At 36.0% G+C, this 22,634-nt stretch overlaps 1 protein-coding gene across 9 annotated transcripts in view; it reads left to right on the top strand.

Moving 5' to 3' along the window:
- tns1b (tensin 1b) overlaps positions 1 to 22,634 on the top strand; it is a 282,589-nt gene that overhangs the window by 27,770 nt on the left and 232,185 nt on the right. Inside the window, exon 1 of one of the 9 annotated variants that reach the window (XM_055215160.2) lies at positions 1,834 to 2,022. The exons of 7 other annotated variants lie outside the window; for them this stretch is intronic. In XM_055215160.2, coding sequence (XP_055071135.2) covers positions 2,008 to 2,022 — 15 coding nt within the window. In that variant the 5' untranslated portion in view covers positions 1,834 to 2,007. Of the gene's footprint in view, positions 1 to 1,833; positions 2,023 to 17,322; positions 17,626 to 22,634 lie in introns of those variants that run through there. One more of the 9 variants, XM_055215152.2, reaches the window with a different exon arrangement.

Below are 22,634 nucleotides of genomic sequence, written 5' to 3'. Positions count from 1 at the left end.
CCATTACAGATTTATAGATGTCCGACTCTGTAACCAGGGGAAACTGTGTGAAGTGGGTTGCTTTGAAAGAGCAGGCTTGTCTACTTTATAGCAACACTTATATTGTCCTCACCATTAGGGCTGACAGAATAACAGAAAATTCTCAGTACCCAAAGGTTTTGACATCTTGACAAAACCACAGGAATCAGGATCTCAAGTCACGTCCATTATTTTATGCTTTAGCCAGGTGATTTTAAAGATTACATAACACAGACAGTTTCTGCTAAACACACCTCACATAACGTAGGCACTAGTTTAAAAGATGCAGTGATTTTCGGATTTGCTTTTGGTAAATGCAGTCAGTCAAGTGCAAAATGTACAGCGCTATCATAAGTTCAATGGGTTATCATCTCATATTTAAACATCAAATGTCAAGAGATACCAGAGAGCCATACGAACATAACATCTTGACTGAGAACAGGTGAGAGGACGACACGACACAGCTAATCACTAAAACAGGGTTTCCCGCTGCACTATTTAGTTCGGGCGGCCCACCTAAGCTGGGAAACCCTACCGCCTTAACTAGGTCGTCCCAAAAAAAAATTAGCTAGACAAAAGGCCGTCAAGTGCATTTTTGAGAATCGCGGATGCTATTCACACAGCGAGCATGCACGCTTGCCACATCACCGAAATGAGATAAAGACGTGGTCCGTCATGCCTGCAAGATAGCCACTTGATAAAACACGTGTCCGTGAGAACTGTAAGTGGACTTATGTTTTGGGTTTATTTAAGCCTGTTATTGTATTAGTCTATAGTTCTTGCAAATTTAAAGTAAGTGGTGATTTTGTTGTTTGAGCAACCTGCTAGCTAGGTTTCATGTGCCTGTCGATTAGATATAATGGTTGAGCGCTCTTGCTCACTTTATTTATGTGCATTATTTATGCTAAAGTAGTTACACTCCTTTAAGATAATGTAATAATAGTGGGAAATAATCAGTTTTACAATTTTTACAACATCTGCTTTAGTTTGTGTTTATTAACCCTTTAGTTTCACTTCATCACACAGCTGTTCTCGTTAGAGGTATCTGTTAAAAAACATTTAATACATTAATAAATAATCTGATATGGGTTCATTTTTTGTCATAGTTTTTCAAAATTAAGTTTTGAGTGTTTTAAATAAAAGATGCGTACGCCCCGCCCCTTTGATTGACATACATGCATATCCCTAGTAGGTCTATATGTCTATCTGCTTATGTGCATATCTGTCTTTCACACTTGAAACTTTCAGCTTTTGAGTTTGTTTTACACTTTTAGTTAAATCTCCGGCATGCCAATATACAATTTTTTTGTATCTATCAACTGAAAGATTCAATTCATAAAGGTCCATACACAACCAATCAGGCTGTTTTATAGAGCTGAGACCTGTGTTGCGACGGCACCTAATTTAGTTTTACACATCTCCGTCCTCCGTCTGACCTTTTACGACTTTAAGAGACTCATCAGTTATTGTTATGAAGAACTCATAAATAACTTAGGCCTCCTATTTTAATAATGTCATGACAAAGCTGTGGGTGTAGACAGCCGTTCAGACGGCTTCTGTCAATGATCAACGCGCATGTTAAAAATCTATCTACTATTCTGCTGGAGGCCTGTGCAAGACACTGGTTAAACTTTGACCTCTGAAAAGCTCACAGGGATTAAAAACAATGTCGACTCGCGCTGCATGTTGTCCGATGATCGCGTTCCCCGGGAGAATCGCACAGAAGAGTGTGTGTGAGTATGCATGTGTTTCCTTTCCATGGCTAACAATGTAGCGCAGGAAATATGTCAGAACAAAGGCCAGACTATCAGACTCTTATGTTCAGTGCACACTGGTGAGGCAGGCTGGAGTACACATACGGATGACGGTGACTGTACGTGTATAAACCTCACAGGGCTGAATCTTTACACCTGTCTGGATTTAACATCTGGAGGGTCCTAAAATACACATGTTAGACTGACGGGGCGATCGTCACTGAAGGTTGTGCAAATGTCTCTCTGGATGGTGAGTTATTGTTGGTCATTTTTACCCGCTGGTATGTGCGAATGGGAGCGATACTGACATACGTTCTGTTTAAATAGTCACTTATGACCTCAGGTTGTTGTTTATACAGTACAGCACACATTGAAAATCTGATAACACTGATTATTCAAGTTTTGAATGAATATTCTGCACTGTTTCTGGGTCTTTATTGAAATGTTGGCAAATGTGTGACAAAAGTTTAGGTTTTCTTTTTTTCTGTTAAAGCACACAAATTTTTTCGAAACGTTTTTTTATCATGCTTGGAGAAAATTCAAGCATTGGGTTGTGGAATCCATCCCATGCTTTCATTAAAGTAAAGGGGGGGATACTTAAATAAAGTATATTTAAATTCTGCAATTCATTTGACTGTTCATCTTTTAACCAGATAATATTGGTACAGTAATACTTATTTTTTTAGCGGGCATCGCTGTATTAAATTGGCAAAGAATGCAAAATCAAAGTATAGATTTACAAGTGGTCTTAGACTATTGGACATTGTTGAAAATCTCACAGAAATGCACAAATATTACTTGCTTTGACAGAAGCGTTCCCTTAAAAACAATATTTATATTGTGTATTGCACAGCTAACCAAACAGACAAAACTAATAAAATGATACTTAAAAAATGTATTTGTAAAAAAAATCATGATTTTAATAATATCTTACTGTTTTAGAAGAGCTGTAATCTTTTTGATTTGTCATTGAATTTCTGAACACACAGTGTAGCTCAAATTTGCTAAACTAATAGCGCATATTATAATATTAGTGCAGATAAATTTAAGATAAAACCCTGTCCATACTAATTAAATTTTATAGGTTGTCTGCATTTTAAGTGCCTGTACACAACACCTATGAGGAAAAATGTAGCTTACTCACAAAAAAAATCATTTTATCACATATATAGTAAATGTTACCATGAATCCACCGTACAATAGTACCGAGCCCCTAAGGTGACATTGGAGTAAAAAAATCTAAAGTTTAGTTTCGCCTGCACACATGAAACTTTTGCGTGGTCATGTGAAACTTTCATGTGCTCACACGAAACCTTCATGTGCAGAATTTTTTTCAAAAGTTTAGTTTCGCGTGCGCACGTGAAACTTTCTCTAACGCGAAACTAAACGTATTTAATTTTTGCTCCATATGCCCTTAGGGGCTCCGTACAATATTTTTGAATTTTATATACATTTTATTTTGAGAATCACACGAGTCATGATTCATCGCTGACCTTAAACATTGAGCTGCGTTACATAAAAGGCACCCAGCACGACAGGCGACCAATAAAAATTATTATCCAGCCAACAGAAATACTTGTTTATACCTTCCTGTCCAATCATCTTTTAGTGTGATTATTCATCTATACGTCATTGCCAGTTGGAGACGCATAGCACTGTTGCGTATGAATTAAATAGAAAATAACGAAGGAATTTTCTTTATATTTTTTTGTTTAATTCAATTCAATTCAATTCAATTTTATTTATATAGCGCTTTTCACAAGTGTTAATTGTTGCAAAGCAGCTTTACATGAGAAGATGTAGAGGAGAACACAGAAAATCAATAGATAATATAAGAAGTAGAGAAAGCGGTTAAACCGTACAAGCGAGCATATTAATAAAGTAACGTATACTGCAAAGTGCTAAATTAAGCCAAAGTTGGCTGACTCTCCCTGGGATTAAAAACCCTCTAGGAAAAAAACCCAATGGGAAAAAGTCCTAGAAGGACAAAAACCCTTGGGAGGAATTAATATATATTTATATATATATATATATAGAAACGGTAGGGATAGGAGGCGGGTAAGCGAATTAAACTGGTTTAGCCGGTGGTCGTTGGTCGGGCATCGGCTGGTCATCACGTTGAAGGACAGCCAGTGGATCAGTGATGCAATGATCTTCACAGCAACCGGAACTGGGTCTGTTTGTCTCATGGTCCTCGTGGTTCAGGACGAGACAGGGAGAGAAAAACAGAATTCTATTAGCGTAGGGGCCGTTCACATGCAATGCAAGTGTCAAACATTATAGTGTTTATTTCAGTTAGTCTTGTAAACGCACAATACAGTTTCAATTAGTTATCTTTTTTGTAAAGCCAGTTTTTAAACCTTGCCATAAATACCAAAAATAAACTTAGGAGGCACAAATCACATCCGAGGGGGCAATGCCCCATTTTGCCCCTTGTGGCGCGAGGCCAAATTTTTAAACTATATAACTAGGGTTGTCAGGATTATGAAATTTGGCTGACAGTAAATTGTCTAAAAAATTGTGACGATTATGACGATTTATTGCCTGTTTTATTGCGTTGACATTTAATTCTCATACATGTTTTTGTTTGTTCATGAAATAATTTTCACACATTGTTGTGATTATTTAAATTAAATAATTTGCAAGGTTTACCTGGCAGTAAAATACACATAACACAAATTTATAAGTAATTATTTAATGAATATTTCTTTCAAAAACTGAAAATTCTTCATAAGAAATATACACAATAGAGTGTCTGAAAAAGAACTGAAAATAAAAATGCAATCGAAATAAACTGACTATACCAGAACAGGCCTTAAATAGTCCTAATAGTCCTTAAAAAGGTCACATTAGTACTGGACCACATGTTTTTAGTGTCTGCAAAAAATAAATTCCTTACAGATCTCTAAGAATAGAATCCCTCACTTCCCTAAATTTGGATTTGCTGTTTTGGTATGTTTTACCTGGCAGTTCATACTTCTCAAAGTTTTGCAGCCTTTCTTTAAATGCAGTTTTTTCAACTGTATTGAATGGCTTTGCAATGTATCGCGTTACACTGTCAGTTAAGGATACTGTCTCCTTTATACACAGGCGCTGCAGCCCCCCCTTGTGTTTTTTAAAGAGATGTGCAATCATTGCGGTGATCTGAAATCATTGCGATGAGGTCAATCAATCGCAATGAGATGATTATTTAATCATTGTGACAGCCCTAACTGTAAATGTATTTTTGCATTTGGACTTTTTGAGTTCTTCCTATAGCCAATGAAGCATGTAATGTTATTGCAAAACAAGCTGTAAAGGTTGTGACTCTAATGCACAACACATTTAAATCACGGCCCCCCGGCTGCGTTTTTCAGATGTTGTCTTTTCACGCCGTGAATCTGAGTCAGGAAAAACAAGATTCAAAGTGAAAGAAGAGACAACTCCAGGTCTCGACTTGTCAAAGAGGTGTGCCACGAAAATGCAAACTGCAAACCAGCTAGCATTGCTGTCACTGTTTACTTAGCCGAACAATCCAACAGTTAATACAGTTAAGCAGCAGATCTCAGGAATCATTGTTCATGTCAATGAGGGGCGGAGCCTCATGCAGATCTTTACTGTACCTGTGATGTCTAACTGTGTTTGTTTGGGGAAGGGATGGCTGTGTAAGATTGCAAAATGACCCTTAGTGATTTAGCCTTGAGTTAAAGTTTTCACTAACTTCAAAAAAGTTAAATTCTGTCCTGTTATGGATGCAAGTAGCTTCCATTTAAGAATTTGCTTCGTGTTGCTTTATGTAAGTTGATTATTTGCTTTCAAATTGTTTATTTAAATATTTTGATAAAAATAATTGTGTTTTACATAATTGCTGCAAATCTCGAGGGATGAAAGAAAGACATTACCGTAAGGGAAAGGAACTTGCGCCATCCTGCATTTAGGGAGTCTTGGCCACTTTGCCTATTTTGCCCATTAACATCAATTGTCACCAGTCCTGTTGTTCCAGGGAAACAAGCTGCCAGTGTACAAGAGTTCACTGGAGAAGGTTAAAAACACAGCCCGTAACAAAGCGTCAGATGACAGATCCACGAAATGCCGGAGGCTTTGAATGTGCTGTGCTCGACTGTTTTGATGTATCTTGATGGCTTTGTGTTGTGCATGTCTCAAATTCCTGGTCACAGTGCCTGCAGGCCATTCAAAAGGTCTATATGACCCTCAGGATAGTTTTTATGTGTGCTTCACACTATAGGAGCCCACAAGTGATGCATGTCTGCACAAGTGAGGCATGTCTCCTGGGCCGGGCCTTGATGGAGCTTCTGCCTCTTAGTGCTGGGCATTGTGGACACAGACTGCGGATCATAATAACAGCCTCTTTTACACGCTCACTGGCCATTACTGCTGAGCAACTGGCCAAAACGTTGACCTTTGAAATTGGTGATGGATGAGGGATGGTGTGGTACGCCACTGATGTCCTTAGTTGCGAGTCTTTAATGAAAATGACTCTGAAATGGTTTTAAATCAGTTACGGGATGCACGCTTTTATTTTGGTCCAGATTAAGAAAGTTATTTAAAATTGCATGCAACTGTTGAGTAAAATAAACCTAGAAAATGAATGTTTGATCCAACCATGGGTTAAAACACTCCAGCACGAGTTAATTTAAACCCAAGGGTTTCCAAATTTTTCTTCGCTGTTTTTATTATACAGAATTACATTGAGATGATATTTATAAGAGTGATTCAAAGTCACCCGTGGAGGTTATCTTTGGGCCGTTCTTCATCTCATATTATTGCAACAGTCACCGGCCAAAACTCTCCGCCTCTGGCAGTGTGGCACGCTGCTATGTTCCAGCCAGCAGAGTAATGAGATTAGCTATCTCTTCACCAATATATCTTATGGCAATTTTTTGTATATTTTGAAATATATTTTAAAAATAAATATTATAAATAAATATAAAGATTAATGCATTTATATTCACGTTGCATTTGAAGAAAAACTTTGCATGTTACAAACCTGTAAACATAACATGTTTTAATTAAATTATATATATATAAAATATATTTAAATAATATATATAATATATAATCATTTAATTTTTTTATTGCAAAAATATACATATAATTTTATTTTTTATACTTATGCATTTTATACACTGTAAAAAATGCACCATAAAGTTAGAACAACTTGGTTTTGCAAGTCAATTTAACCTTCTATTTCAAGTTCCAATATATTTCACCAATATATCTTTTGCCAATTTTTTGTATATTTTGAAATATATTTAAAAAATAAATATTATAAATAAATATAAAGATTAATGCATTTATATTCACGTTGCATTGGAAGAAAAACTTTGCATGTTACAAACCTGTAAACATAACATGTTTTAATTAAATGATATATATAATATATATAAATAATATATATAATATATAATAATTTAATTTTTTATAGCAAAAATATACATATAATTTTATTTTTTATACTTTTGCATTTTATACATTGTAAAAAATGCACCATAAAGTTAGAACAACTTGGTTTTGCAAGTCAATTTAACCTATTTCAAGTTTGGCTTGTGAAAAGTTGATATAACTTATAAAATCAAGTTGAAAATGCTTAACTTAATTTTTTAAGTTAAAGTAACAAAAATATTTGTTGATTTGACAAAAATGCTGCATATCTTTATAATATAATTTTTTACCAATATAAAAATATATTTTTTACCCTATGGGTTGGAAAAATAGAATTTTTTTGCCCCTGAAATTAATTTTTAAATATATGATAATTTATAATAAAATGTTAAAAATAAATATATTTCAAATTCAAAAATATATTTTATTATGCTTAACTTTCTACAAAATGTATTTAGCATATATTTAAAACATATTTTGGCCAAAGAAATATTTTTTTGCTGTATGGGCTAAATAAACCTGTGACAAACACTCGTGTAGCCCATACGGCAAAAAAAATTCTTTGGCCAAAAATATGTTTTAAATATATGTTAAATACATTTTGTAGAAAGCAAACCATATATAAATATTTTTAAATTTGAAGCAAGCACAGACGTTTGGAAACCAATTTTTTTACATAAGAATTTTATATATTTAAAAAAAAAAATATATATATATATAAATATATTAATAAATAAATAAATAAATGTGTGTATATATATTGCAAAAAAAAATTGATTTCCAAATGACTGAATGTGTCATCTGTGCTTGGATCAAGTCTGTGTGTTTTGATTTGTACTTTAACCCAAAGTTTTTGTGCAAAGATCTGTTAGCATCTTCCGACACCTCACCCATTCCCACGGGGAACATCCTGAGCTTCACTTAACAATAGGTGGTGTTTGAATGTGGGGCGAGAGGGGCTTATTGGCCTGGGACCTTCAATGGCTTTTCATTGGCTTATCCTCTTTTTTAACTGAGAGGATGAGAAAGCAAAGCCTTCATTAGAGGCGTAGATGATTACATGGCGGTCTGAGGGTCAAGCATGCGTGACCCTGTTATGTTCCTCTTGTTTAAGAATTGTAATGAGGAAATCCTCACTAGTTTAAATGCCCTTTATAAAAAATAAAGCCCAGAACATCTCACAGAGGTCACACTAGCATTTAAAGAACCTGTTAAATTTAAAATACTTGTAGTTTTGTACGTTTTAAGTTCATGTCTGTGGACTGCAAGATGATTTGTATGCTAGCGAATTTATAAAAGTTGACAAAAATACTTGAACATTTTAGAATATAGATGTATTTACAAAATACTTGTAGTTTTTTTAAAGTTAAGTACATATTTAAGTACAATATATAATTTATATGCTAGTGAAGTCATGAAAGTTGACGAAAATACTTAAACCATAGACTGTAAAAGAAAGATGGACGACATGGCGTCGCTTCCTTCCGTTGTAATGAATTAAAGCCAATAATGTCTAACTATGGGCACTGCCATGTTACGTAAAAACGTCAGTTTGGGGCCAGGGCATGCGCAGAAGGAATCGTCCGTGGAGCCAGAGGTGGAGCCGCGGTATCAAACTTTGCTAACGCCCCGTGTGAATGTCCTGTAACATTTTCTTCTCTTATGACTGAGGATATTGGGCAGGTGGGTAGCAGACACATTCTGGCACAGCCCAAGACCCCTCAGTCAGCACGAATCTATACGAAACTGTACGCTTGAGTTCCCACACTCTTCCTGATTAGTTTCCATTCAGTGGCGGGATTAAATGGGCTCCGTTTAGATGGAGGAAGAGGACCCCGTGCGTCACGTCTTGATAAGACACTAGAACCAAATATCCTGGAGGAGAAGAGATGTGAAGAGGATATTCTTCAGTGTTTCCCTCCTTTCTTGTCTTTTCTTTACCTCCTTTCCCCTGCTTTATGCGCTTTTGATAAAGGGCCACACAGAAATGTTTAGTTTCGACACAAAAGAAGCCCAATTAAAGCTTGGTTGTGTAGCTGCAGCACAGAGGATGCTTCTGCTAACCTTTTTCTCTGGTGTAGTTTTTTACTTTTCTCTCGGTCTGATAAGAAAATCGAAAACTTTCAGCCACATGAGCAGAAACTGGAAAGATTCTTAAAGGAGTTGCTCACCTTAACATGAAAACCTAGTCTTGATTTATTTATAAATGTCATAAAACCAAGATCTCCCTATGGGATTGTGCTTTTGTGTAGCTCAATAGTAGAACATTGCGTTGTGGGTTTACACACATGCTGATAAAAATGCATGCCTTGTAATGCACTGCAAGTCGCTTTGGATAAAAGTTCCTGATAAATACATAAATGTAATAAACATTGGCATGTGAATAACCACACTGTCAATCCAGATATATTTTTGTTTTTCAAATATAATAATCTTTGTTATTGTAATGTCACAGTATTTGTAGGAATGTACAGGATCTCTAGTCATGTTTAATTTGAATGTTTTCTTTGTTATAGATAGGAAAATCACTTTCATTCAATGACTGTGAGCATTATTTATGTTGTACATACCCATATTATGTTCCTGTAAGCACAGGCTTGGGTTGCTTAATTTCATGTAATGTACGCATGGAAACCAGTGTTCAATGGCTTGATCCTAAGTGGGATGAGATGTTTAAATGAATTAATCACTGAGACTACATTTTGTAGGCTTTTCAATCTTCTGAATGGCGGTGGGGTCAATAGAAGGATGTGAAAGGGTAATTGATTTCATTAATCACTGATGTTGTGTTGAAGTTGGCATCTATACTGTATATATCTATAACAAAGCAAAACAGCTGAGACTACTACTTTCGCTCTCTTTCTTTCTACCTACTCACCTCTTTTATATCTTGTATCCCATCCGCCTCAAGGTTGTGCGTGTTGTGGCTTCACAAATGCTTTGCTGCATACCTCGGTTGTAACGAGTGGTTATTTCAGTCAAAGTTGCTCTTTTATCAGCTTGAATCATTCGGCTCATTCTCCTCTGACCTCTAGCATCAACAAGGCATTTTCGCCCACAGGACTGCCGCATACTGGATGTTTTTCCCTTTTCACACCATTCTTTGTAAACCCTAAAAATGGTTGTGCTTGAAAATCCCAGTAACTGAGCAGATTGTGAAATACTCAGACTGGCAACCATGCCACACTTTGCCGTAACATTCACGGAAAGCATTCTGTGTGAAAAAGAGGCAGACACATCTGACCAGAAGTTATGTTGCAGCTCTTTGACACGGATTTAAACGCAAATCAGCATTCACAACGAGAAATGTCGGCAAAATGGACTGAAGCAGAGATCTGGGAGCTTGTCACTATCAGCGCTGAAGCTGAGATCATTCACCAGCTTAACAGAACAGCACATCATGCGCTCCTTATGATCTTGTCATAAACTAAAATGTATGCGTGTGGTTTCTCGAGAGAAATCACAGATAATTATCAAGCTTCAGATGCTGTGGAAAAAACACGTCACGTGTCTATATGTGTGTGAATGCACACACAGATTCCGGAAAGTCATTGGCAGTGTGAATGAACCAAACATTAATCGATCCCAGACAAATCCCGGACGCATTTTCTGTGTATTTTTCTGTAATCTGTGTGTATAAAGAGCTACTGACTAATAACCTTTTTATTGCTAATAAAGTGAAAGAACTTGATAAACAAAATGCTCATTTACAAGAAAACATGTCAGATTATCAGATGGGCTGAGGGTTTTGCATCTGAGCTCTTCATGCATTTCAATATAGAGTAAAATAATGGTCTGCTCTTTAAAAAGTGAAATGTACTAGCAACACACTAAAAGTATTGCACTTCAATTTTCTCTTGGAGCACATTAATGGTGACAGCCCATCTTCATGATCTCCTGCCAGTCAGTGTTATGACAGAGTTATACACAGCAGGCTTCGTAACAAAGAAAATCCAACCTCCTTTTTGCTGTGCACACAAAAACTACACTATGTCAAAGGAAATGAGTCATTTTTTTCAAGCATGTATGGAAATGAGCATACAGTAGTGCAGCATCTATAAAAGAATCAGCCTTAGGGGACACACACGCACACATACCTGTACACACGAGCACACACACGCACACACACATACAGTAAATACAAAATCTAATTTGAAGAAACACAGGCACCCTGAACCTTCTAGCAGAATATGCTGACGCATCAGCAAGCCCAACACGTGGAAATGAAAGCCTGTTCACATCTATTACCTCTTACCTTCTTGGTCGATTTCAATTATAGAAACAATTGGGCTAAATTGCAATGGTGATGATATTTTGTCCAGTATCGGTTTTTGATTCCAATCGAGATCATGCATTCATTTTTTGCAGCTGCAATGCATGGGACTTCATCTGTGGTGGCTGTGATATTTTGTTAAAGGGCACCTATTATACAAAATCCACTTTTGCAAGGTGTTTGGACATAAATGTGTGTTGGCGGTGTGTGAACACAACCACCCTATGATAAAAATAATCCACCTGCTCCTTGTTTTTTAAGTCCCATTAAATCAAAGCAGTCTCGTTAGACATGCCGTTTTGATTCTCTTATCAATGTGAGGTCACATTGTTAAAGCCCTGCCCACTTACAGTCCTGCATAACCATAATTTCCACCATCAGTGAGTACTCGGTCCACTAGATACTATTGTCTTAGACTGTATTAATCAGATCTATTTTAACTGAAAGCACTCACTGTCTGTTTGTAAGGAAGTGAGGAGCTGTAGCTCATTTGCATTTAAAGGTACAGACATGAAAACAGCACGTTTTTGCTCCCACCCAATAGCATTTTGGACATGCGATTTGTGGGGTATTTTGAGCTGACACATTCTGTAACATCTTGTAAAAATGTGCATAATAGGCGCCCTTTAATATTCGTATTCAGTATATTTAGTTATGATATTGAACATCAGACAGAAATCCGGCAGATTGGCCCTTCTTGGCTCTTCTCCTAGACATTTTCCAAAACAACTGTGTCCTTTTTCCTTTCACTCTCCTAAACAATGTCCTTGAAACAATGAAAACTAAGCTCTCCCGCCCGTGATTTCCCAGAAAAGCCCTGGTTTCGAGATATGCATGCGGTTCTAGAGTTTTTTTCTTGCATCAAACAGGAAGTTTCCCGGTTCCACACCCATCCTTCTGTCTTCATGTCGCTGTCAGAGCCGTTCTGTTAAAATCACAGCATGTGATATAATCCTGCTTTTTTCTGCATGTTGTGTTCGATGCCCTCAGGCCAGCGGGGATGTCAGCGTGTCATTGTCTGTATTGAAAGATAACAGAGCCGTTGCAATTTTTCCACTTTTTGGGATGAAAATGGGATCCGCCCAGGTCGCGTTTATCTTTCCACACATTTTCTGATTTCCCTGCATTATTTTTATTTTTCAGAGTTCTGTTCTGTCTCATTTCCCCCTTCATAAAGCCGGCAGAGCCAAGTCCTTTATGATTTTATGACTAATGCACAAGGGTTGGCATCTGATGATATCTCTCCAGAGACTTTTCTGATGGAAATTTGTTTAGCTGCATTTGTTGAGGAACTAATATGATACAGACATCTGCAGAGAGCTAGAGTTTTGTCGAGTTGTATTTAGTGCTATTTATTTTAGGAAAATGGGAGAAGAGAAGTTATAAGGCCACAGGTCTGACGTATTTCCCGCTGAAACACGAAGTTTGGGTGGGAAATATCAAAGGACTTTTTTTAAGTAACCTTTAGTTACGTCAAAGCCATGACCTATAATTTGTTGGTCCATTGCAGGTGGTTTGGGGGGTTTCTGTAACAGTTTTTTTATTATTGGGTATAGGTGTTGTTGTGTCTTTTATAAATATATTTATAGAATAGTAATAATAAATAATTATAAACGGAGCTATAGTTTATTATAAACATGGGCTTCATAAAAAGTGTTACCAAAGTTTCTTTTACTAAAGTGGATGTATAAAGTCAGTTTCTCACAAGTTTACAATGAACTGCACGCAGTACAGATGCAAGTTGGTTCTTCATTTATTTGTGTTATTTGTGTGTGCATTTATTAATTGTATTGTAAGCTCACAAAACATTTTAATCCATGTATTTCAGAAATCTATGCAAACATGTCTCCAGTAATAGACGCTTCAGCATCATAAAGGCTTTAACATATTGTGGCTGCTTGAAACACAGAGCTAAACCGTCTCTATCGCCCACACTCCTGTCCAAAACCACCACTGAATCTGTCACAATCTGTCAGAAAGCCTTCCGTTCTGTATCGTCTGTGCTGTAACATTTGTCCCATGAGACTCCTTTAGCTGAATGTCATAGACCCCAGAAACATCTAACTCCTCGTGGTTACGAGCAATCTCTATTCTCTTGATAAATCATGTATTCATGCAGAAGGTTAAAGGTGTTTGATCATAAATGCAAGCTGACTCTACAGCTTTTTAACGTGATGGATGCAAACAGAGAGGAAATTATTACAGTGGACCATGAGTAAATCTTTAACTTAAGGCAGCCTGTTTGAAGTGACTGATTTGAAACATTTTCCTGTAGATACGGATATCTTTTTTGAACCCCCTAACTTAGCCATTGTCTCAGTAGACTTTGGTTAATCCTGCAATCTGATTGGTCAATGAAAATGTCGATCCAGGATCACATCGTACTTGGTGAAATCACATTCACCGAATTGGAAAATTTTAATGGCACTGGCTGTAAATGGTAGATTTGCTGTTGAGGTATCAGCTGTTTTCCCCCTGGTGAATCCTTTGCCCTTAGATTTTGTGGGTGTGTTTGTGTGTGTATTTAGATCATACATACCATCTTAAAAATGTTGACATTTAGATTTGAAGGTGGTCACTCAGAATTCACGAGTAATAAAATGCGTGTTTCATCCACTGCTCTGTTAGTTTATATTCATTTCTCATGTATAATGCTATGGTTTGTTGTGACTGTGGGTCTATTGTAATGGTGGAATCTATTATTCTTAATATTCCTAATGAGTGCTTTCACTCGGACAGGCAGAAGCGCTCCGCAGGGACAGTAGTCCGGAGTCAATCTTAATTACGTTGCTGCTTGCTGTTGTCAGAGAGTCTGCCGGGGGTGCAGCACTCCATTTGATCTGGTCATTTTTCATTGTACCCATGGACATGATTGTCATGCCATCAGAATCAAAATCATGCCTCAAATACGGTCACTGATGCATTGACCACATTTTTAATTATTTGGCTTTCATTATAAAATAAAGCAATATAAAGTACGTTTTGCTTGGTTGTTGTAATTTTTGTAATACTTGTGTCATTGAGACTTTAAAGCATCTTCCCCTGTTTTTTTATCTTTTGCATAAAAAACACCACTTTAAAGCTGCAATCTATAACTTGACTGACATTTTCCCCCAAACTTGACAAAGAAACCTGTTGTGAATCTGTGTATAAGGAAATACTTTAATTAAAATGGGTGTGGACAAATATTGATGCTTTATGCAAATGTATGTTTGTTAGTAGTAAAACCATCCTCAAGGTACATAGACATGTTTCAAAGACAGTAGAGATGTTTTTTCAAAAACTTGTTTTTCTATGAAACGCATGGAAACAGAAGATAGAAAAACCACAGGTTCCCATAACTCTTTTTGCACAGAACATTTAACTTACACCAGCCTGTTTACATTTTCGACAGAACCATCAGCTATTGTTTGGTATATAAATTTTCCTTTCAGAAGACCATTTCTTTCTCTATTTCTGTTTGCTTCTGCATCATTTGTGACCCGTGCTGGCAAAGTGAGTTGGATTGAAAAAAATTATATTTTGAGATTCTCTATTAAAAAGCTATGTGTGATTTTTTTGGAATCTGACAAAACATGACAGAACTACACCTGTTTGAAGTTGACAGAATCATAAGAGTTTTTTTAAAGTAATTTGGCAAACACAAAGTCAAAAACAATATTAATAGATGGGTCAGTGACAAAAACAGTTTGTAAGATGAGAAATTCAAAAATCTTTTATAAAAACTTGTTTTAAAAGCATTCATCAGGTTTATTTCGATACACAGTGTATTTGTTAATTTTATACAATAAAAAATTACATTTGCACCATTTTTATGAAAGTTAAACTGAATGGACCTGAAAATGTCAAATGGTGTAACCACCAATTGTGTCAAAGAATGAGAAATATTAAATATTTTATCCACCTTGATGGCATGTAAACGTAATCATAAAAAACATTTTAAAATATAATTTTATTAGTTAATTCTAAATGTAAATTTTAATGCGTTTTTGTAATATTTGTCCTGATATATGCTGAAAAAAAGCTCTGTTTTCTGAATGATCTTTGACAAATGATGTAAAAATGTATGTAAAAATCATTTTACACTAAACTAGATGATTATATTTTATTCCACATTTTTTATGAATATATTTCTATTTTCATTTAAAAAATACTTTACACCAATTGACACAGACCGGTTACACCACATTGACATTTTGGCAATTATCCCCCAAATATTCTGTCAAAATGAAATAAATCCAGAAATTTTACATTTGGTTCTCAAAATAGAGAATGTATGCAAATAATCTGCAAATTTATAAAAAAAAAATTAACCCTCTTACATTTAATTGAAACATAGGCACACAAAATAATTAACGTCACGTCATTGACCCATATATTGAACTTTTTCTATTGTTTGATTGACATTGAGACAGACAACTTAAGGATCTACTGTAATGCAAGGATCTAATATAAAGTTACACATCAGATATTTTTCCTGCATGTTTTAAAACAAAAATCTCACACGTGCAAGTGGATGGACAACCATCCTTTTTGTGTATTAGTTAAGCATTTAGGACGGTACACCTCTTAGAAATTGTACAAAAAAGATCATTTTAGATGTTTAACGACTATAATAGAGCATTTGGATTGCTATACGAAGGCTTAATGGTCTTATTTTTATAAAAATCTCAGACTCATTTAGACAGCACGGGTCACATTTATGTCTAAATGTATCCAACTATGGGCTAAAGCAAGGGTCAAACAGAAATTGCACGTTGCGTTAATTGCACATTAATAAAATTAGTGGTGTTAATTTTTTTTAAACACATTAATTTTGACAGCCCTATAACTATATAACTATAACTATAACTATAACTATAACTATATATATATATATATATATATATATATATATATATATATATATATATATATATATATATATATATATATATATATATATATATAAATTTGGTTTCAACCAGATATGATAAGAGCGGCAAAATGGTGTTTTTATGCAAAAGAGTGAAAAAACTAAAATCTAAAATGGGAAATATGCTTCCAGTAAAGTCTCAATGACACGATTATTAAAAAACTAAAACATCCAAATAAAATGTACATTATGTTGCATATATATATATATATATATATATATATATTGTTGTAGCAAACCAACACAAACCTCAGTTTTTTGATAATTTTATGTATTAAAAATAATACTATATAAAAAATTTTATTTATTACAAATAAATGTTAACTCCTATAAAAATATATATATTTTCACCTCCAGACACTTCCGTAAAAAACGTTAAAGTGTCTTCTTTAAAACAAGACCAAAATTACACTTCTATTCCAAAAAAAATGCGTCAAAAATGAGTTATTTAATTTGAAGGTGTACATCACCTTTTCACCACCCCCCCATTTAAAAAGGGCTGCGCCAGTTAAAGGGTTAAAATGCATAATGTGTAAATAATGTTATGTATGCTGTACATACATGAAATGACTACAGGAAAAACTTTAGGTGCTTAAACAAACTTAGGATGACAAATTTCCCACTAAGGAACAAGTTGGTTCTGGTTTCTTTAGGAGACTTGATTTTGATTTAAAACAAGCATCACTTTGCATCCAACCAGTGTCCAATGTTTATTCTTAAAATGAGACTTTCTTTTAGCCAGCTTGGAAATAATATTGTTCATTTGCAAAAACAGATTTTTTACCTTTATCCAGTGCTTTGCAAATGTCAGTTATTGCACCCTAGTCTCTAGCACCAATCCTTCTGTTTCTCTATTGGTGATTATCTCTGTGCGGTTCTGGCACCCACTCACCCGCCCCCCGCTCCATTTTCTCCTCTCACCCCCCCTCCGCCTCCTCTTCTCATGGCTGGAGGAACACTGCAGCATCCAATGTGTGCGAGACAGCAGCGACCCGCCGTACGGCGCTCACATCAGGGGTGCGTTTAACCTGAGTCAAGCTGTCGTCCCATTGAGAAACGCTGGCTAACTGAATGAAGAAGGACCACGCTTCTGGTTTGACTTTGGATTCAGAGCCTGGGGTCGCTGCATCCTCGAGACCGAATCGGAATTGGATTGAGTTTGCCGGGATACGTTGCTGCTGACCAGGATGGCCCGTCTGAACTGGTGCTTTGCAGCTATTCTCAACTGGGGGAAGTTTCTTTTCTTCTGCCTTTTTCCATTGAGATTGTCAAGGAATGAGAAGGTAAGACTGCAGCATCCCCAGCATCCATGAATCCACTTTAATGTCATGCATGGTAACCTTTTAGGGACGATTCTACACCACCAAACCATTATCATTCCTTTTTTCCCCATCTTATATCTCTGTTTAATCTTGACTGGATGAAACGAATCACACTGATACGTACGCAATGTCAGTCATACGCATTCGCTTTTACAGCCGCAACACTTTGCTTGAGTGGTTGCCCTTTAATAACTGGAGGTTGTGGTACGTATGAAATATTGCGGGTTGTTTAATTTCATCTTGAGCTTATGTTGTGCTTTACAGCCACTTGATTGATTATTATAATAGTGCTTGAGTGCATAAATAGTTGTTACTATTTTTTGTTGTCTTTAGGACATTTAGGTTTAGACATTTACTTTTATCCATAAAGACTAAGAATGCACCATTGTGTTATGCATTGCGGTGTGACGCATTTCGCAACGCATCAGTGCACGAAAGTGTGTTTCAGGCCTTACTTGTCAGCACCTAGTATTCCTCTAGTTTAAATTGGGGTGAATTATAATTGCAATGTCAAGGTCATGGGTTTAATCCTAAAAAACATACATACATAGTAATAAAATAGATAGCTTTCTTTAAATGCACTTATAATATGCATAAATATATTATCTCATCATCCCAATTGGTTCACCGTATTGGACTGCATTTACGGCCGTAGACTTTCATCACAGTGACATGTTTTGGATGGGAATCAATGCATGTTAAACAAGTGCTTGGCATGAGTAAATAGCACTTGATATCTACTGCGTGCAGACCTTTGTATCATGTGTACTCTGGCTCAAGGCCACCGTGCATCCAAATGCTTATCAAGGCATTTAGTGCAGTGATAGATTTTGGTGGATGGGTAGAGAAAGTGCCACGTGTTTCCCGATACGCTTTTGTATGGCTTGCGTTCTTCTTTTGATATCGTGAGCCGAGCAAGGCCAAAAACATCTTTGTGCTTGTATCTGTAGGGCAACAAATCACCAGACGTGTGCATAGAACGAGAAAGCGACAGGCATTCTCTTGATTTATATTCAAGGGTACAGTACAGGACATTATACATTTATTGTTAGGTTTAAAGAGACATCTCTGTGAGCTAGTAAGGACTTGGTGAAACATTGTGTTTAGGGTTAGCAATACTTTAACCACCATACAGTATTGATCCATTTGCGAACTGCTGACTTGTACAGAAGAGCTCTGGCTTACCGTTAGGGTTGCAAATAGACGGAAAGTTTCTGGTAAATTTCCGGAAACTTTACATGGGAACTTAATCTGGGGAATTTTGGAAATATTCCAAATTGGAAACTTAATGGGAATTTTTGGAATAATCTACTAAAATGTATATAAACTATATATCATATACAAACATTTTGTTTCGTCATAAGCAGACATGCATGCTAGAAGGGCTTGACAATAACTTTTTTGCTCACTAGCCAAAGTGGCTAGTTGTTTTTCAAAGTTACTAGCCACTCAGCATTTTCATTGGCCACAATTTTGTTGCTGGTAAAATAAATATTATATGCTTAGACTTAATTTGGCATCTTAAAATGACTTTAATTCGAGCACATTTACTTGATTTAGCTAGATTAGATGCAGATTTACTTTCAAATCCAAATTGACCACCCAAATTAAGAATATTGTATTTTTAATGATTGTATTTCATAAGATTGATAATGGTTTCTGTTAAAAGTGATTTAAGACTTTTACTGAGAAAGTAGCCCAAAGCAGCCTAAAATTATGCTTGCCGCGAACCTCTCCAATCGTGGGTTTCCTTTGATTTCGGACATAACTGGGATGTGCGCATTATGGGCTATGCATTTCTCACCACTCTTTCCCAGAGAGTGTGCACACACTTTAAATCTCTTCAATCACTTCAATGCAATTGTTTTATCTTTGTCGAACTGTGCACACCATGCATTCACAAATTCATCAGCGCTCAAGCTCTTTATGGTAAATAACCCCTACTGTACGTTGCCTTGGGGGCAGGGAGTGTTCATGGGAGTTGTAGTTTCCCAGGGTTGCATTGTGCGTTGTTTATTATTTTGCATAACTTTAAAGAAAACCAGAATAATTTTTTTTATTTTGGCTGTCTTACCTGCCACAGTGAAAATGAACCTGCAGTTGCCAAGTTGGCGGGTGTTAATGTCAAGCCCTGCATGCAAGGTAATACAAGTGACGTTCAGTAGTGTGCATTGTTACAAATTATTATTATTATTTTTTTAAAGGGGCACTCCAATTTTTTTCCAGCTCCCCTAGAGTTAAACAATTGACTTTTACCGTTTTGGAATCCATTCAGTCGATCTTCGGGTCTGGCGCTAGCACTTTTAGCATAGCTTAGCATAATCCATTGAATCTGATTAGACCATTAGCATCGCTCTAAAAAATAAATAAAGAATTTGGATATTTTTCCTATTTAAAACTTGACTCTTCTGTAGTTACATCGTGTATCTACTAAGACAGACTGAAAATTAAAAGTTGTGATTTTCTAGGCAGATACGGCTAGGAACTATACTCTCATTCTGGCGTAATAATCAAGGACTTTGCTGCTGTAACATGGCTGCAGGAGGCGTAGTGATATTACGCACTGCCTGAAAATAGTCCCCTGCTATTGAAAGTTACTAAAGGGACTATTGTCGGCTGCTGCGTAATATCATTGCGCCTCCTGCAGCCATGTTACATCAGCAAAGTCCTTGATTATTACGCCAGAATGAGAGTAAAGTTCCTAGCCATATCAGCGTAGAAAATCGCAACTTTTAATTTTCTGTCAGTCTTAGTACACAATATAATTACAGAAGAGTCAAGCATAAATAGGAAAAATATCGAAACTCTTTGGTTATTTTTTAGCGTGATGCTAATAGTCTAATCAGATTCAATGGATTATGCTAAACTATGCTAAAAGTGCTAGCGCCAGTCCCTGAGATTGGCTGAATGGATTCCAAAAAGTTAAAAATCAAATGTTTAACTCTCGGGGAGCTGGAAAATGAGCGTATTTTCAAAAAAAGTGGAGTGTCCCTTTATATAAATTGTTGTTTGTTTTTAAAAATCAGTTATTTTTGAAACTTTTTATTCATCAAAGAATCCTGAGACTTCGCTCATCAAGCCTGGATTTATTTGATCAAATATTTTCAGAAATCATTCTAGTAAGCAATGTGCAGTGTGCATGTGACTAAGGGTAGAAATTGGGGCTGGGAAAAGATTAATCGCGATTAATCGCATACAAACAAAAGTGATTTTTGGCTAAATATATGAGTGTGTGCTATGTGTAATTATTATTTACATATAAATACATACATTCATGCATGTATTTAAGAAACATTTACATGTGTATAAATATTTATTTATATTTTTATATATTCTATATTAATAAAAAAAAAATATATATAAATGAAAAACTGAATATACGTTTGTGTGTGTGATTAAATATACACAATAATTACACACAGTACACACACATATATTATGCAAAAAATAACTTTATTTTGTATGCAGTATGTAAATAATCGCGATTAATCTTTACCCAGCCCTAGTAGAAATATAACTGGAAATGCATTAAATCTTGTTGTTTTAAATAAATGTAGTTAAAAAATCTTTTCTAAACAACTCTGCAATTTTTTCTAATTTCCAGTTTATTCCCATTAATCCCCATATATTTCTGTTAATTCCCATATATTCCTGTTAATTCCCATATATTGCCATTAATTCCCATTGAAAGTTTTCACCCTTAAAAATACTCTGGGTTTTGCAACCCTACTTAGAGTACATTTAAAAAAAAAATGTGCACACAAATTGATCACAATTCATTTTGTTTTTGCATGTCTTTTAGGTGCGGCTGTAGATTTATGCATTTGACAGATGCTTTTATCCAAAGTGACTTTCAAGATTTTCAGTATATGTGTGTTCCCTGAGTTTGAACCCATGACCTTTTCCACTGCTACAGTACCGCAATGCTCTACCAACTGAGCTACAGTATTTAAGAGGAGAGGGTTTAGACATGTCTGTGGAAATATGTGCAGCTTTTGTGTTGTAGCACAGACTCTGTCATCAACATTATGGATTATTTCACTGTAGTTGTAGTTATGCATAACAAACGCATTAAAAACCTGCAGTAATTAAGAAAGATAGTCAGCGTGTCCTGTCCTGCTGCCAGTACACGGAGAGGGATTGCAAGGCATAATGTGATTTTAGCACAAGCATTTTTCTTTCATCCTGAAATCAATTTCAGGATATTGGCATTTTGATAGAAGTCCCCGCTGTTTCCCTCTGGAATTTATCATTGGGGTTGATGAAGCGCCTTTTCTATCTCATTTACCTAATGTCTGTACGGCTGCTAAATTAAGGCACTCATACATTTGGCGGAGGTGTGGGTCATCTAACATGGCCTTTCTGTCCCTTAGCAACATTATCTATGATACTACCTTTGTCATTGTAAATGTACACTGGCCACACATGTTTTCAGTGATGCATCGAGTGAATCCCATTTCATAGCATTTATCGAATATTTTTACTCATGCAACCACTGTTGAACTGCTGCAACCTTATCTAAAAACATGCATGGTTTGGTTTTTATAGTCATTTACACTTATGCCTTTGTCGGATGCTTACAGTGCAGTTTACTTTATAAATGTCAAATGAAGAAGGTCATCAGACTGGTATAAGTAATGGTGTAGTAGAGTAATAGAGCAGCGTTTATTAATAATAGCCATCTATTATGTATTATATATCAGGGCATTGGAGTTCCCAGAGCTGGGGATGAGATGTGGTATCTGGTCAGGGATTGGTTCCTTTTAAACCTTGTGTAAACACACAGTTATATAACACACAAACGTATGACAAGCAGAGAACCACAATGATCTGATGGCAGAACTTTCTGGATATGCAAGATACGTTGGGATTTGTTAGTTTGCTTTGGCACTCGCAGCTGTGGTGTGTAACGGGTCAGAATGACACCTGACCCCAGGAGAATTCGAAGCCTCGGATCTCTGTGAGTTACG

The sequence above is a fragment of the Misgurnus anguillicaudatus genome, chromosome 17 (genome assembly GCF_027580225.2).
Source record: "Misgurnus anguillicaudatus chromosome 17, ASM2758022v2, whole genome shotgun sequence".
Lineage (NCBI taxonomy): Eukaryota > Metazoa > Chordata > Actinopteri > Cypriniformes > Cobitidae > Misgurnus > Misgurnus anguillicaudatus.
This window is presented reverse-complemented; position numbering and strand designations above follow the sequence as displayed.